Genomic DNA, 16,904 nt, shown 5'->3' with positions numbered 1-16,904 from the left:
CTTTGTGCCCCAGCCAGCCAGAAGGCACACCTGCAATGTACCTGGGCCCTGAAGGATGTGATGTTAATGGAAGTGGTGCTGTGCCACAGGCTCCTACAAAGCAGTAGCTCTGCACTGTAAGCCATGCTGCCTGTACATGAGCAGGGGTATCTGCTGTATGGTCCTAAAGGTGTGCTTTGATGCCTGGCCCTGGCATTTGGCCCTTCACTGAGGTCTCATCCCTCAGTAGTCCAGCTGCTTGAGAGCTCTGCAAATGCTTTCCATTCAATCACCCCATTGAAAGCATTCCACTGCTCTCATTTCACTAGGGAGCAATAAAACAGCAGGCTGCAGTGACACCAAATTCAGCCCGAGGATTCAGCCCAGACCTCCAGTGACCAGCTGCTTCCCTCTTAGTACCCTGTGACAAACAAGGTCTTGCCTCACTGTTGTTCAAACAGTGCCATCATCAGGTAGGGGACATCTCTGCATCTCCCAGGTGGCCTGGCAACATCACCTGTACAAACATTATAGTTCAGAGAAAACAGCCTTGTTTGTAACTTTGAGCCCTGTGGTCCTGCTGCTACCCTGGGTAATGTCAGAAAACAGCTACCATTGGTACCCTCTGGAGTACCTTCTCCCAAGTTATGTGCTCACACTCAAGGGAGGACCATGCTCAGACTATACATTAGCTTTTTATCTCATCACCAAGACAGAAGCCTGTCATCCCAGGGTTAAGGCATCACCTCATCCTCCAGCACCTGCAGTGCCTGGGACTACTTGCTGCTGCTGGCCAGTGGGTGAACGCTGGCAGCCCCTTGCTGTTATTATTTCCAGTTTTGCCTGGTTTAATGCTGGTTTTTCCTTGGGCTTTCCTTAGGGCCAGCAGGCACTGCAGGGTGCACACAGTTTCTGCAAAAGACCACAATGAGTTTCAAAAATGAGGGTGAGAAGTTTACTCCCATTTTTTACTCCCACTTTAACTGTGAGACACAGAAGAGAATGCTGCAGAAACGCTGACCAGGATCATGTTTTGGGCCAAATCCCGGCTTCTTCCTAAAGTACCTGTGATCTTGGCATAGGAGCCTGACAAGGGCTGGTGCCTGCCCAGGGCACACAGCTGGTGCTGCCTGGTGCTGTGCCTGTACAGCTCTGTGTTGCCGCAGCTCCCAGGGAGTGTTTCTGCTTCCTCTTTGGTGCCTAATGAAACCTCAGGACTCCTCTGACCCCTGGAGCAAAGGCTCCCCATCCGGCAGTGCCTGCCTGAGCTTCACCTGGGGCTCATCAGGGCTGCCTGAGGGACCAGATTAAATCCCAGCCTACAACCCCCCAAATCAGGGGTCGTCTTCTAGCACCCTTCTCTTCTCATGGCAGCATCTGGGGCTGTTATCTCTACTGGGAAACAGAGAAAGCCTTCAGGATGTGCCAGTGTTCCCAGGACTGCTGTGATAATAGGGCTGACTGTGGTTCCTAACAATGGGTAGTGCCACCCCTCTGATAGGTGTTACCTGCTGAGATAGTATAAAAGAGAGAGGGGATGTGTGCTATCTATGGGAAGCTGTTGGTGTGCCAGCTTCTGGCTGCTAGGGCAGACAAGCTGTTTGGCATTGACTGATTCTCTCTCTGTTAGCTTACAACTCCAGCCTGGGCAGGCAGTCTTCACTGTTCCAGTTCAAACGTACTTCTGCTGGCAGTGGCTAGTCATGAGCTTATCTCACCGAAACAGCAGAGCTGGGAGCCACTTCAGAGCCTCGGAGGAGTATGAACTGGAGGCAGTGGAGAAGAAAGCCTGGGACAACCCTGTTTACAATGGCTCTCCCTCTGCCTCCTTGAAAATTCGAGCCATCTACAACCCCAACTCCATCCTGGAGAATCCCTATGAAAACTCTGAAGAGGTGGGGGATCCACTGCCCTACCAGGAAGAGCAGAGTAAAGCTGTGGATGGCAATGCAAGTCCTTTCCTCAGGTGCTGCCTGTACATCTTCAGAGGCATCCGAGGTAAAGATCTGACTTCTCACTAGAAAGGCTTTACTAGTCCTTGGGAAGAGTGATGCTTTAGTGGGGTGCGTGTGTGAGTGTGGGGATGAAGGTAGAAACCCTGTGTGGCCCAGGAATCTGCTCAACATAGACTAGTATTATTCTAGAGATCATCTTTGGCTGTCTGGGAAGGATCATCCTCATTCCATGTGCCTTGCTGTAGCTCCAGGATCTGTCCTGTTATATTTAGTACAAGGCAGAAGATGCAGAGACTTTGTGATGTGCTCAGGTTCATGCAGTGAATCTGTTAGCAGAGCTTTAGACAGATCTTAGGTGTCCTGAATCCACAGGAGCCATCACTCTGATGAAACTATTCTGCCTCTATGTACATTTTCTAAATGGAGTGGTACTGGCCCCTGTGTTACAGTAACTTCAGAAATGATGTAAATATCCGCCAGAGAAAATCTAGCCATGTCAAAGCTGAAATGCAGAGGATAGCAGCTTTGTGTCAAACAAGACTTTGCTTGAAAGAAAGCTGATAGAAAGAGGTGTTATTTTCCATCTTAAAACACAAAGGGGAATGAAATATTCTGAAAGCTTATTAAGAGGCAATTAAAAACCTGGGAGAAAATCAGGTCTTCTGGAAGGATACAGCCCTGGGCAAGAGCATTTGTTGAACAGTTTCTTAGAAGCAGGGAAGACAAAGCAAGAAGGTGTACTTCTTGCGGAAATTATTATTTTCTTGCCAGTGTGTCTTTTCTTCCTGACTTGGAAGGCAAGAACCTTTCTCAGAGCTGTAACAGTACATGTGAGAGAATAGCAGTATAACTTGGTCCTGAATTTCACATACCCTCTATGATCAATTCTTTCTTACTTGTCATTGTCATTACATCCAACACTTAATTCTTATACAAACCACAGCTGAGCCTTCAGAGGTTTCTCCTGACTGAGAAGCAGCGCTGTGTGGAGGTGGTAGGTAATTACAGATTGCTCAGAGGATGTGTGCCATTTACTTGTTTTATTCTGATATCCTTTCTTCTAGCCATTGTCTGAGTCTTAAAATGGAAAAAAAAAATCTGTAACATCAAAATATATAATATTTGTGACATGCAAGGGTTGAAAGTGGAGCATGCAAATAAAAATACCTGTCAGGACATGGCAGCATATCCTTTTTCTACAACTGTTTCAGCTGCGTGTCCTGCCACCAGGGACACCTCACACTAGACCATGTCACTCAAGGCTCTGTCCAGCCTGGCCTAGAACAATGTCAGGGATGGAGCATTCACCACTTCTTTGGACAACCTGTTCAGTGCCTCACCACTCTCACAGTAAAGAACTTCTTCCCCATATCTAACCTGAATTTACCCTATTTAAGTTTAAACCCATTGGCTCTTGTCCTATCACTACAGTCCCCGATGAAGAGTCCCTCTGGTCCTCCAGCTATAACTTTAGGTAAGTCTCTGAACCAAGTTTTCAAGGATATTTAAGTGTCCCTGAATTTAGGTGTTCCCGAGTACACTTCTACTCCCAAAGCAAAGAAAGCCTGTGCCTCTATTTCCAACATGAGGATAGTATGGGATCCCTGCCTCATGAAAAAAGCAAATAAAATCTGTTCAAAGACTGTGTTGCAGTCATCTAGACATGAAGGGGGTAATTTAAATGTGACCTGAACAGATGGGTGGGTTGTTTCCCCTGTTTTATTCCCTTGTGAAGATTCCTGTAGAGCACATGAGATGATCTTCTCCAGGATCTTGTTTTTTTTTGCTGGTCTGGCATGTCCAGAACAAGCTGCCGGAGTAAGGGCGTATGCTGCAATAGCTGAAGATGCAAAAAGCTGTATAATCTGTTGAGATGCCAAAGAGCTATTGAAAAGATAGGTGTATGTATATGTGCATGGACTGCTATATCATTTTCCAAAGATATATACAAAGATCACTTCCAAAGAAAGAAGTGCTTTGTCCTCTGCCAGGGATGACTTCAAACACATGACCTTTCATCATCTTTGATCCTGGCTTGCAGGAAGATGACTCTTCCATACTACCGGTAATGGGCATAAGGGCTGAGCTCTCTAGGAGATGCAAAAATCAGCAAAACTATGGGTATTATTGACATGGCTTCCATCACTAGGCTTTTAAGTGGAAGTTCTTTTGCCTTTTAACTTCAGGAGCATTTCAGAAATCACAACAGAAACCCATTACGAAAAGAACAAACAAATGCACTAATAGTATCAGGCGGTTCATCAAACCCAAGCTATCAAGGTTCCTTTTAAAGGAAGCATTTCTCCCTTTTTGATCAACCCTGGTGATGTTTAATGAGTTGCTTTGACTGTGTGAAGAAATCAGACCACTAGCTGGTGTGACTGGCAGAACTCTATTGGAGTCAGCAGAGTTCCATTGACAGACATCCTGCAGATAATTTGGCTCTAAATTTTATGCTGAAAATATTGAGTTGGACTATTTGAGTCTTATGACCTACAAGAAATCTGCGAGAGTTTTTAGTTAAGCAAGGGACAAATATTTGGGGCCTGATGATTCAATATATGCTAAAGAGACTAATAGCTGTAAAGCTGACATTAGATGTAGTTCTGCTGTAAAAGTCCTATCAGAAGGTCAGCTGTTGGCACATTGGTGACTGAGATGAAATTTTATGGTTCCAAGAATATTTCTGACAAAGACTGAATTTCTGCAAAGAGTAAGCTGTAAAACAGGCAGGAAAAGATCAGCCCATAATGAACTCAAACAGAAAACTGGAGAGGGACATAGCAAAATAAAAATAGCCAATATATTTCAGTTTGTCAGCCCCCAACCTTTTTTTCATGCTGGAATAGTTCTTTTTAGAGGTTAACACATTTTTACAGCTCTTAAGTTTTGAAATGAAAAGTGGTTTTGCCTTGAAAAGTGACAAAAACCCAACTCCCAACAGTGTTCTTTGGGAACAGGAGTTCAGCTTCTCACATGGACTTTGAAAATGGTCATCAAACCTCTCCAATTTCTTCTTTACACCCAACAGGTCTGTGGGGCACTACACTGACAGAGAACACAGCTGAAAACAGAGAGCTTTATGTGAAGACCACACTGCGAGAACTGCTGGTCTATACTGTGTTCTTGATGGACATCTGTCTACGTAAGTAGCTGTCGTATCTCACAGGTGTCTTTCCTGTGTGGAGCACGAGGTGAATAATGTGAGGTTTTATTATTAGTCTTCATCACTTTGCTGTAGGTGTTAAATTTATTGTACAAGCACTCACTGCATCAAGCTGGTGTGTCATTAACCTACAGAATAGCTGCTGCACACAGAAGTAAAATAACTGACTATTGCTCTAGACCTAATTCATATTGGTTAGGTTTAAGCAGTATTTCCTGATCCACATTATCAGTTCTAGCCATTGACTCCACAGTCCTGGCAGAATCTGGGTCCAGCGTCTTTTCTTAGTTTCACAGCAAACATTCAAGACCCAGAGGGCAGCTCTAGAAACTTCCTGGGATCAAAGACTCAAAGTTCATAGAGATTTTTCCTCTCTGAGACTGGAGGGGTGGCTGAGGTGATAAAGCAGATGGCAGCTCACACTGTTGCTCTTGGGTGGATTTAATGCGTCCCTGTACTGAATGCTAATGGACTTTGTGTAGGTAGAACAATGGCTGTTTGCTCTGGGGGGAAGGTTCATTCATTATCACAAATGAGCACCTGTAGAATGGGACAGTGAAGAGGGTTATATTTCATGGATCCTATGGCAGGAGTGATAGACAGACAATACCCACAAAAGTTATTGTCACAGTTGCCCAGGGAGACAGTTTTTCAGTCACTTCCTAAAGAACCAAGAGACACACACAGACATATGTCTGGTCTCACATTGACTCATCCAGAAGTGGTGGTGGTGGTGAGGGTCTTGAACGTCAGCTGCTTTATTTCTGTGGTGTGCTTATAAGAGTAGGACATATTCTTACATGATGGATGTTTTTCTGAAGGAAGGAGCACTGAGGAGTTGAAACAACATACTTGTGGAAGTTAGAGTCTGTTCTTGTTTGAGGTTTCTTGGTAGATGAGAACTTACCTAGAGCTTTTCACTTGGGAAAATGGGGTGGTCTCTATACCTTCATGGATTCACATAAGAAATTCAAAATAAAGATCATGGATTTTGCTCTGAAAAAGAAAATTTCTCCTAGAAATTTTGTCAGAGGACAAAAATCATTACCCAGGATGTTGAGTTGCACCATCCAGTGATCCTCTCTTGCTTCTAAACTCTTATAGTCTGTCAATCTGACAGTTTAAATTCTGGAACATGCAACAGATAAGTTCATAAATCCCTAAGAAAACATAAAGTAATATGATTAGAGTTCCCAAGATTTCTTCTTTTGTGCCTTGCACAGCTTACCTTTGATGGTATATATTACACGGAAAGTGAATATATAGATATATTTACATCAGGCTCCAATATAGAGGTATAAGGGAAAACCCTCCTCTTGTCCTTCTCTAACAGTGACATATGGAATGACAAGTTCCAATGCCTATTACTACACCAAAGTGATGTCTGAGCTCTTCCTGCAGACCTCTTCGGATGGCCGTGTCTCCTTCCAGTCTATTGGCAGCATGGCCGATTTCTGGGTGGTGAGTACAAATTTGTCTTCAATCTGGTGTCTTAATAACAGGCCTATGTCTGTTTCCATCGGCAATGGTGGGAACAACATAGTTAACCTGCCTGTAGTTCATGCCTCAGCCGGTCTGATTTATAGATTCCTTATGAAAAAGATGGATTAAAACTTGCACTGACTTCAATCAAAGAGAATAAAGAGGTGAAAAGACGTCTGGGGTCTAACACATTTCTGTCAAAGAACTGTTGAAGGAATAGTACGAGCAACAGTGAATGCTGTTGAGATATTGCAACCACTTATCTCTGACAGTCAGCCAGAAATTGTCACTTATCTTTGCCTTTTTCTGTTGCATTAAAAAAGTACAGAGAACTATGTCACTATTGTCTTACCCACACTGTTTCCAGGGCACTGACACATGCCCTTTTGATAATTCACACCTCATGCCAAAGCAGTACATTGAGATGTGTGCTCACTGAAGTGCAAGTGACAAATAGGCTTGTAAGGGCTCTTGTCTCTTCATTAGTCCAACAAGGTGCAGCAGCCATATTATAGGCTCTTCCCTCCTCCCCCTCCTTAGCATACATCCAGCACAAACTTCCACTACTTTCTGTCTTGGGAAGTGGAGAGGGATGAGTCAAGTCTCACTATCTCAAGCTCAGGCTAAGAAAATTCCTCTGATGTGTGGGCTATGAAGTTGTTCTCCTCTCCCTCTTGCAGTATGCACAAGGCCCCCTTCTGGATAACCTTTACTGGACGAAGTGGTACAACAACGAGTCCCTGGCAGCCCACAGCACCCAGTCATACATCTATTATGAGAACCTGCTGCTGGGTGTCCCGCGCATGCGGCAATTGAAGGTGAAGAACAATTCCTGTGTGGTCCATGATGATTTCAAGGAGGAAATCTCAGGTTGTTATGATGTGTACTCAGAAGACAAGGAGGAAAAGTTCTCCTTTGGGCTCATAAATGGAACGGCGTAAGTACATCTTCTCTTGCTCAGGATTAGAAAATCCAAATTAGTCTCTTCTAGTTCAGATAAGATTTGCTGAGCTGCAGTATGCTAGGGGTGAATTCCTCACATAAGGCTGGAATTTCTCATGCAGTCAGAGGCCTTTTTGTCTGTCACTAAGGCCAAGTGTCTGTCTGAGGAATAGCACAGCAGAATGAGTGGTAGAGTGGAATCTGTTGCAAAAGCCATGAAAAATCCAATGGAGAATTGGATAGAAATTGTTGCCTGTTTTTGAGAGGATGAGGATAAATAGAGACCTTTGGGACCAGATCTATCAAATGGGTGATGCTATCTCTTCCCCTCCTGGATTTCAGGAGCCAGAAAGAAGGAAGTGCATCTCTTATCTTGAAAACCTATTTTTCTATAATCGTGTGCCATAGATAAAGTTTCATAACTCTTTGCTTGCTACATGAGTCTTGGCTGTAAATGAGAATTATTCATAAGAAAATACCAGTGCAAGTGTATTCTACATGGTGCATGTAGAACATGCATGTTCTACATGTTCTACAGTGCAAGCGTGCAACATGGTAGAAGGTGATATCGCAGATCCTGGGAGTAACCTCCATGCAAACAAGACTGTGGCATAGCCAACAAACCTGCAGTATCTCCCCTCCGTAGTATCACAAATCATGTTTTGTCACTGCTGGGAAGCAGTAGATAAGAAATGTAACAATAATGAAGAATTGATGTAGGCTTAGATCTGAAATAGGGATTGTTAACTCTTTAGTTTTAAAATGCACTGTCCTTGAAAATGCAGTCCAATTACACCTGGCTACAAGGTCATATCCAAGCCTGGAGTGGTGATGCCTTTGCTGATGGATTGTCTGTTGCAGGTGGAGGTACCATTCTGAAGAGGAGCTGGGTGGCTCATCTCACTGGGGAAGACTAACCAGTTACAGTGGGGGAGGATACTACATAGACCTCAAGTTGACCAGAGAAGAGACTGCTGAAGCCCTGCAAGTCTTGAAGGAAAAATTGTGGCTAGATCGGGGAACACGAGTTGTCTTCATTGATTTCTCTGTGTATAATGCAAATATCAACCTGTTCTGTGTTCTGAGGTAAGCCAAGTCCCACTGAAAATTCTTCTGCCTCTTGCTTCTTCCTCAATGCCGCAGTTTCTTAAAACACAAATATTTTAGTGTGATCCACCAAGGGGGTATGACTGAGTGATTTAAGTAGATATTGTATTGATTAATAAGACTTGGTCTTCCTGACATTACCAGGCACATTTCACCTTTCACCCTTTTCTATGACAGACAGTGCATCAGCAGAGATAAGGCTACATAAACACAGGCACAGATCTTCCCCTCACGGTTTGGCGGATAGCTCATGCTCAGGTTTGATGCCTCTCATAATTATCTGAGAGCTTTCATTCTCCTGTTTGGAATCATAATTTTCTTGTCCCCTTCAAGGTTAGTGGTTGAGTTTCCAGCCACTGGTGGTGCCATTCCTTCCTGGCAAATCCGGACAGTCAAGCTTATAAGATATGTCAGTGCATGGGACTTTTTCATTGTTGCCTGTGAAATTGTTTTCTGTGTCTTCATCTTCTACTATGTGGTGGAAGAGATTTTGGAGCTGCGTATCCACAAGCTTCAGTATTTCACCAGCATCTGGAACATCCTGGATGTGGTTGTCATTCTGGTGAGAATCCTTGCATGCTTTGTTGGGGGGAGCAATGGCAGTGGGGTATAAGAGTCAAAGTAAGTTTAGGAATGGGAAAACTGGTCTAGATAAGACAAGAGCTGGCACGTGTTTTGCTCTGCAGCAAAATGAACTAGCAGAGTAAGTGGACACATGGTCTTCTATTAGCTGTTCAGAAAAAATCTTTCCGTAGAGATGCCTGAGGGGCTGTGAAGTCAGGGCATCACCTGGCACATTATGAATTTATTTGCATCCCCCACCAGTAGACTGCAGTTGTGAAGCATGATACCAACAAACTTTGTGACAGTCTAATTTCTGTGAAAGACATATATACAGTTGTCACTGCAGACTCTTCCTCTTTGCAGCTCTCCATTGTTGCTATTGGGTTTCACATCTTTCGCACTATTGAGGTGAACAGACTGTTGGGAGAGCTGCTAAAACACCCAAACACCTATGCGGACTTTGAGTTCCTGGCATTCTGGCAGACACAGTACAACAATATGAATGCAGTCAACTTATTCTTTGCCTGGATCAAGGTATTCTGGGGTGTCTGGGAGGTGCTAGGCTTCCAGTGTCAGACCTCTTACTTTAGATACCTTTAGGGTTGACTTTTCCATCCCTCTGAGTAAATGAGGGTAACAGCTATATAATAGAGGATTTTCCTCAAAGCCATATGCTCTGTTTTACAATAATTCCAGACTTTTCACATTGCATTCTGAGCACTCTGGAGACAGCAGACAAGGAGATGAGCGCAGATGTTGTGGTGTAAAACTGTTTTTAGAAAATGCTGGATAAAATGTAACTTTGTCCATCCTGTATGATTTTAGTACTTTGGAGGATAATCTGGCACATTTTCCTTTCATGAGGGCCACCCAACAACTGGAAATGACTCATCTGCTGGCATAGACTTTGCATTTTAACCAAAGCATCTCAGCATAATGGAAAGCCACACTGTACTTAGGGCTCCTTGTTAGCCTCAAAACGTTTGTCCTTATAGTATTCCCTCTTCATATGTTCCTTTGACACAGGGAACAAAGTCATATGTTTATGATCCCACAGGAAGATGGTGGCACACATGGGACAAACATCCTGAACACTAAGCCACCATTCCCCTAGCCTGGCTGTCATCTTGGTGCTTGAGTACTGTGATGAACCTCTTGTCTTAGTAAGCATGTACCCAATATGAAAGACTGACCTAGCTCATGGTGTGGCCTAACTATCTCCCTCTTCTTTGTTCTCACAGATATTCAAGTATATTAGCTTTAACAAAACAATGACCCAGCTCTCCTCCACACTGGCACGTTGTGCCAAAGACATCCTGGGCTTTGCCATTATGTTCTTTATTGTCTTCTTTGCCTATGCCCAGCTGGGTTACCTTCTTTTTGGGACACAAGTGGAAAACTTCAGTACCTTTGTTAAATGCATGTAAGTGTACAAGTTAGAACCACATTTCCATCATTTGTGAAAAGAATTTCAGCTGCTTTCCAACTTCTCTCTAAAGTAAAATCTGCAAATCTGAATGTCGGACACCTGTTGTATCTCACTTCAATAAAGCCACTATAGAGCATTATAGCTTAGTTTCTATTCTGCAGGACCTTCTGTTACCTTCTGATCTGCTGGGGTCAGTAGAATGGTGCTGTCTGCCTGTCACTGAGACCCTGGCAAATTTGCTGTTTTATATACCAGCAGATGGCTTTAGGCCTGGTTGGGTTAAACGTCTCTGTAATCCTGGTGGTAAGAACTAAATAGCTCAAAGAGAGTGTTTCAAGGAAGTGTCAGAGTGTTGGTTTGTTTGTGTTTTGGTTTTGGTTTGTTTCTTTGTTTGTTTCTTTGTTTGTTTTTTGTTTTGTTGTTTGATTGAGCTTTTTGTTGTTGATTGAGCTTTTCGTCTTATGAACTTGCAAGAGAAGGCTTCCATGAGTCATATGCCTTTATAAGGGAAAATTCAGGTGGTTTTGGTTTTGGTTTTACCCCCTGTTTAGAAAAAGAAACACACGCTTTGGACAACCATGGAAACCATGTTTTACTTTCCAGCCACCTTTTGCTCTATCCACATCAGCTCACTTCACCTGTGAAATACTATGGGTACATTTGACACACCAGTCAGACTGAGTGACTTAGACCCTGCTCTGGCTTTTGTCTGTGACCATCTGGCTGCATACAGGTTCTGGGTTCACCTCAGGACTGTCTGAGAATGTAGGATAAAAGTATGTGCCTTTGGGTGACCTTGTGCTCTTTCTCTCCTCCAGTTTCACCCAGTTTCGGATCATTCTTGGTGATTTTGACTACAATTCCATTGACAATGCCAACAGGGTCCTTGGACCTATTTACTTCGTCACCTATGTATTCTTTGTTTTCTTTGTGCTCCTGGTAAGCAAGAAAGCCCTTGCTGCCCCTGTATTGACAGCAGTGTTTGAGAGACCTGTCCTGACAGTTCCCAAATCAGGCACAGTGCAAATTCTCAGACAGAAAGGAAGTTTCTGTTACGACAGCTTTTCAGTGCAAATAGACCAAAGTAGACAAAGACCCTGTCACTGCAATTGGGGATTTGATGATCAGGGCAATTAAGGGCCAAGTTCACATCCTTTAAGGTGAAGACTAAAACTGACTGAAACCAATACCAATGGTATTCCAGTCAGTGGTATTCCAAGCAGTAGCTGAATTCAAGGGGCTCAGTACAGCTGCTCTGTAGCAGGCAGTGTACAAAGCATGAGGGACAGTCTCTGGCTTCCTAGGCAATGGATGCAGTGGGATGCTCATAATGACCAGGTTAAACTCCCAGTGCCAGGAATCCAAATGTAACCTAAGATCTTGCAGGAAAGGCTACCAAAGATGGTATTTAAACTGGGAACAAATGTACCTCCAGCCACTGCTTTAGCTGCAAGGACCTCCTCCCCAGTGAGAAAGTACTGCGTGGCTGAAGTGGGCATTCCCTTCACCCGCTTTTTCTTGTCCAAGGGATACCACCTGTGGAAACAGCTCCTTGTTTAACCAAGTCCTGCATATCTCTTTCTGCTTCAGCTGCTGAGGCAGGCAAGATGCCTCATGCTTTTTCATCTCTCTTCCTCCCCTTTTTCTAGAACATGTTTCTGGCCATCATCAATGACACCTACTCGGAAGTCAAAGAGGAGCTTTCGAGCCAGAAGGATGAGCTGCAGCTCTCAGACATTTTGAAGCAGGTGACGAACAGTGAAAGCTGTGCGACTTTCTAGCTAAATCCTGAAACATTTTCTGGAAGTCCCTCACCTCCATGGAATTTACTAGAAACAGTGGTTTCCACCTCCAAATCCACCTTTTTGGTGCACACAGGAGTCACAGTTCCTTTCTGAGATCAATCAAGCTCCCAGATCCTTTAGTAATGAGGATGGGAAAGCAGAGGTTTGGTGAATTCTGTTACTTAAGTATGCTGGCAATGTTTCTGAGAGACTTTTCTTCCCTATCTTGGGAAGAAATCCCTATCTTGTTTAGAGACTATCTTGTCTCTAGACAAAGCTCTTTTGGTCCTTGATAGAGTGAATAAAATGGCAGGTCCTATTTTGCTAAGCTGGGCATGTTACAGTGGTGCAAATCTGTTGGGTTACATCTGGATTTCCCATGGGCAAATTCAAAAAGAAGTCCTGAAAGGTCACAACTCTCTGTGCTGTGGGACCAATGTTCTACAAAGAATAGTATTTGAGACATTATCTTAAACAGCTGGTGACGGAGATCAGATAAAGGGAGCATAGGGAGGAGAAAGGCAGAGAACAAGCTTTGTCATGTAGACCCTGGCTACCATGTTGGCACCACGTTGAAAATGTGATCCTAGTTTAGAGATGGGGCTCATTCAGCAGTGTTGTATTTTTCTTCTGGAAGGCCCTGTATCACAAAGAATCTGCTCACCATGTTGGATTGTCTGCTCTGCCCTATTTTTTACGGTTCTGCCTGCATGATTCTGTGTCTGTTTGCACCTTTGGTAACAGAGCTACAACTGGACACTTATGAGGTTGAAGCTGAAGAAGGAACAGATTTCCGATGTGCAGAAAGCACTGCAGAATGGAACGAAAGAACTAGACTTTGAAGACTTCAAGAACAGCTTGAAGGAGTAAGTGAATCAGCTTAAGAGATGTCTGCTTAGCCCTTTCTCATGCTAATACAGGCAATTTAAATTCTCTGGTTTTCAAGACTGGGAGAGCTAAGATATGGGTGATGTAGGACTCAAAAATATAGTTGTCTTCCCTCACATGTTTAATACCCTGTTCTAAATAGGTTTGCATTACTATCTCTTTCCCATTTGGAAGGTTTAGGTTTGCCACTGGCAGGAGGAAACAAAAGAGTGCTCCCATACTGTTAGAGGTTAACAATGTAATTCAGTGCTTTGGGCTTTCTCTGTATTTTTGCAGACTGGGCCATGCAGACCATGAGATTACAGCAGCCTTCTCCAGGTTCGACAAAGATGGCAACCTCATCCTTGATGAAGAGGAACAGCAGCAGATGAAGCATGACCTAGAGGCAGAAAGGGTAAAAAAAGGGGCAAGGAAAGAAATGCTATTTGGTAGAGATCACTCCAAAGTGGCCTTGGGAATCTTTGGGTTTGTGGTAGAAACTAAGCAGTCAACTCAAATACAGCTCCAGCTCTGCCTGGTGGCAGCTGAGTTTGTCATTGCCTGTGAAACTCTGTTATTCACAGTGAAGCTGGCACAGAGCTAGTATCCAGTTTTGCAGGAGTTTCTTTATCTTCTAGGTTGCTCTGAACACAGAGATTAAAAATTTGGGGAAATCCTATGGTGACAACAACCTGGATGAGAATCTGACCTGCATGGAAGCAAGGAATAACCACGTCAATAAGGCCAGCTGGGTCTCCAAGCAAGAGTTCCAAGTGTATGTTTGTGCTGGCGGTACTTCAGTCCCTCTGCAATGAGGGGTCTGATTCCCTGCTGCTTCCTTCCCTGATGTAACTGTTTGCATTGGTGCTGAGCAGTTTCAATATGATCTTGTCCTTTCTTATCTTGCCCACGTGTAAATGAGCAGGTCAGGAGAGAACTGGGACAGTTCTGGCAATGTAATTTGCTTGTTCGCATAAAAGATTGAGTTAAGAAATTTTGCTTTTTGCCTCTCAAATAACCTCTGCAGCCACCAGCTGGCCACAGGCAATATGCTGTCATGTTTCAGCTCAGAATGTAGCCCAGAAAGCTGGGCCAGGGGAACTTGATACCTCTACAGAAGGTCCTGTGGGAATAAATATCCTTGATTTATAGCCTAGCTGGCCTTCATCTTTCAGGTCTTGAGAATAACATTTGGCTGTTTCTTCCACAGGAGGAACATGGCATAAATACAGTACAGAGAATCAGGAGAACCTGATTCTGCTACTGAGAAACACAGAGCAATACACACAGGGCCATATCAAAGGAGAGGCATGTGTGATATTTAATAATGGGGTTATACTGTGGCTGGACAGAGATCCAGACTGGTTGGAATCCATTCTAAGCAGAACCACTAATTACAGATAAACGCACAGTATAGAGGGAGTTACGTCTTCAGTGGGTATGAATCGATTATCTGATGTAGAGCATTCAGTCCTCTTTGAAGTCTGATCCATTACCTGTGAGATGTATGCAGCAAATCTTACTATTCATTACAATAAAAAACTTGCAAATGATCTTCATGTCTCCCCCAGACTCCTCCATCGCGTGCTACGGCTGGAACAGTCCCTAAACAGCATTGGCTCCAAGATTGATGCAGTGGTGAGCAAGCTCGAAGTTCTGGAGAGAAACAAGCTGATGAGAAAGGACCTGTTGGGCCAACCACTGGATAAAGTTACCAAGGTTGGTAGCCCTCCACCATGCACTTGAACCAGCTTCAGGACAGGTGACCAGCTCGTTTGTGTGAAAGGGCCTGGTATCATCTTTGCTTTCTCAATCCCTGTTAACATAAGACAAAAAGGGTTAGGCAGGGTCAGCATTTTGCATGATCAAGCCTTTCCTGTTCAAGCAAAGTGACACAAAGCCTCTTGTTTTCATGTCCCCCCAGTTAGACATGGAACCTTTCAGTACACTTTCTAGCTCCTTTGAGGCCAAGCTCATTTCTGTGGCAGTCATGCAATTCACTTGTCTTCAATTACTTTGTACCTGCTTATCCTCAGGCATAAAGCAAGATGAATAACTATGCTGTCCTTTCCAGAAACAGCAGCTCATGACAGTGTTGTGGACTGTGATCTTAACATCTTGTGTGTGGATTATTTATCACACATGATGGAGGAGATTGTTAGCGGTGTACCATAGCATTTCATTACAGAATTGTGACTTTTGCCAAAGACTGCCTAGTGCAGACAACCAGAACTTTTGGGTCTTCAGCTTTAAAATCCAAGGCAGCAAGACATATGGGAGCCATGTCATCATTTCATGGTTTTATGGCTTCAATAATGAGAACACACAAACAGCACAAAGTGACCTAGCTGAATCAGAAAGAAGCCTCTCTTTTTGCAAAGTAGTCTCCTGATCCCTTCCCATCCGAGTGTTTTTTTTTTTTCTGGGGGGGGGGGGGTGTCCTCATGGGAACATGCCTGAAAGCTTATTTGAGTGCTTGCATATTTGCTTTACCACAGCATTTCTGTGGAGATTCTCATAGAGGGTGAAAAGGGATGAATATTTCCTTGTTTGTTTAATGCTTGAATGTGCATTCATCAGTGAATTGCAGCAAACAGTATATTGGATCTTTAATGGACAGGCAGGCTTGCACTAATTTCTGGAAGAATGTGGGAAGATATTTAAGTGTGTTTCTCTCCTGGAGTGCTGCTAGGCTTCTTGGTAGCTTACTGACATTGCAGGTCACTCTTTCTTCTGGTTCACAGGAGGAAGAACCCAGTCAGAAAGATCTGCTCCCCCAGAGCCTAGACCAACTAGGGAAAGAAGCAGTGGAAGTCTGGGGGATGGAACACATACGGGGAAACAACCTGAGTGGCAAGTCTTACCAAAAAGGTGTCTATCCCATCCTGCCCAGGTCAAGTGTGCTGGAGTCTCAGGTGCCCAAGAACAGCCAGCCACAGTCAGCTGTGCTCTTCTAGCAAAAAGGCCAGTGCTCTCAGTCTGGCTCACACAGTAGTAAGTCACTTTCAGTTGTTTCCTACTGTTAGAATAATCCAGACAGCTGGACACAGCACTGTTGCCAGGAACTGGTGATCCAAAAAATCAGGGATGCTCTTTTTTTCAGTGTAATGGTGTATAATGTCACAGAGATAGAACTGCTGCCTTTCTCCACCCCCTGTATCTCTGGAGTAGGTGGAAATTTGGAACCAAGTGATGTATTAAATTTTTGCCTCTGAACAGGCCAACACAAAGCCTTTTATCTATCCTTTCCTGAAAAGTAGAAACCCCAAAACTCTCAACATCTGTGTCCAGAGTAGCACCCTGCAACTTGTTCCCAAAACACACACAATTGTCTGCAGGACAAAAACGTGGTTATCCCATAAACAGAGCAGAATATAATTGTTAGTGTGAGATGGAAGGGGAAAGTTCAGTTGTTTGTGTCTGCCTTTGTTCTGTTAAAGTTTGTTTCCAGATGCTTTGGTAACCCTCTCTGTACCTTAGATTCCGACCTTGAGGAAAGAAGATACTAATACCTGAGTCTGGATAACTAAAATAAGAGTTGACTCCCAAGTGTCACTGGGAAGAAATCTGAATTGTAACTGATAGAGTCCTAGGTCCCTGGTTAGGGAACAGACTTCTGGTTATACGGT

At 43.8% G+C, this 16,904-nt stretch overlaps 1 protein-coding gene across 1 annotated transcript; it reads left to right on the top strand.

Annotated features, from left to right (window-relative positions):
• The first annotated feature begins 1,342 nt into the window (after positions 1 to 1,342).
• Positions 1,343 to 16,641, top strand: PKD2L1 (polycystin 2 like 1, transient receptor potential cation channel). Its single transcript, XM_057425737.1, has 15 exons — positions 1,343 to 1,977; positions 4,966 to 5,079; positions 6,434 to 6,561; positions 7,263 to 7,519; positions 8,386 to 8,610; positions 8,965 to 9,193; positions 9,559 to 9,729; positions 10,437 to 10,618; positions 11,443 to 11,563; positions 12,274 to 12,372; positions 13,153 to 13,274; positions 13,573 to 13,690; positions 13,914 to 14,050; positions 14,847 to 14,994; positions 16,020 to 16,641. Exons 1-15 carry the CDS (start codon positions 1,530 to 1,532, stop codon positions 16,230 to 16,232), a joined length of 2,712 nt encoding a protein of 903 aa, XP_057281720.1. The 5' UTR covers positions 1,343 to 1,529; the 3' UTR covers positions 16,233 to 16,641.
• The last annotated feature ends 263 nt before the right edge of the window (positions 16,642 to 16,904 follow it).

This window comes from Pezoporus wallicus, unplaced genomic scaffold, assembly GCF_028554395.1.
Source record: "Pezoporus wallicus isolate ANWC-B61680 ecotype Strahan unplaced genomic scaffold, APGP_CSIRO_Pwel_v1 contig_7892, whole genome shotgun sequence".
Lineage (NCBI taxonomy): Eukaryota > Metazoa > Chordata > Aves > Psittaciformes > Psittacidae > Pezoporus > Pezoporus wallicus.
Note: the sequence above shows the minus strand (reverse complement) of the source record. Positions and strands in the feature narration are given on the sequence as shown.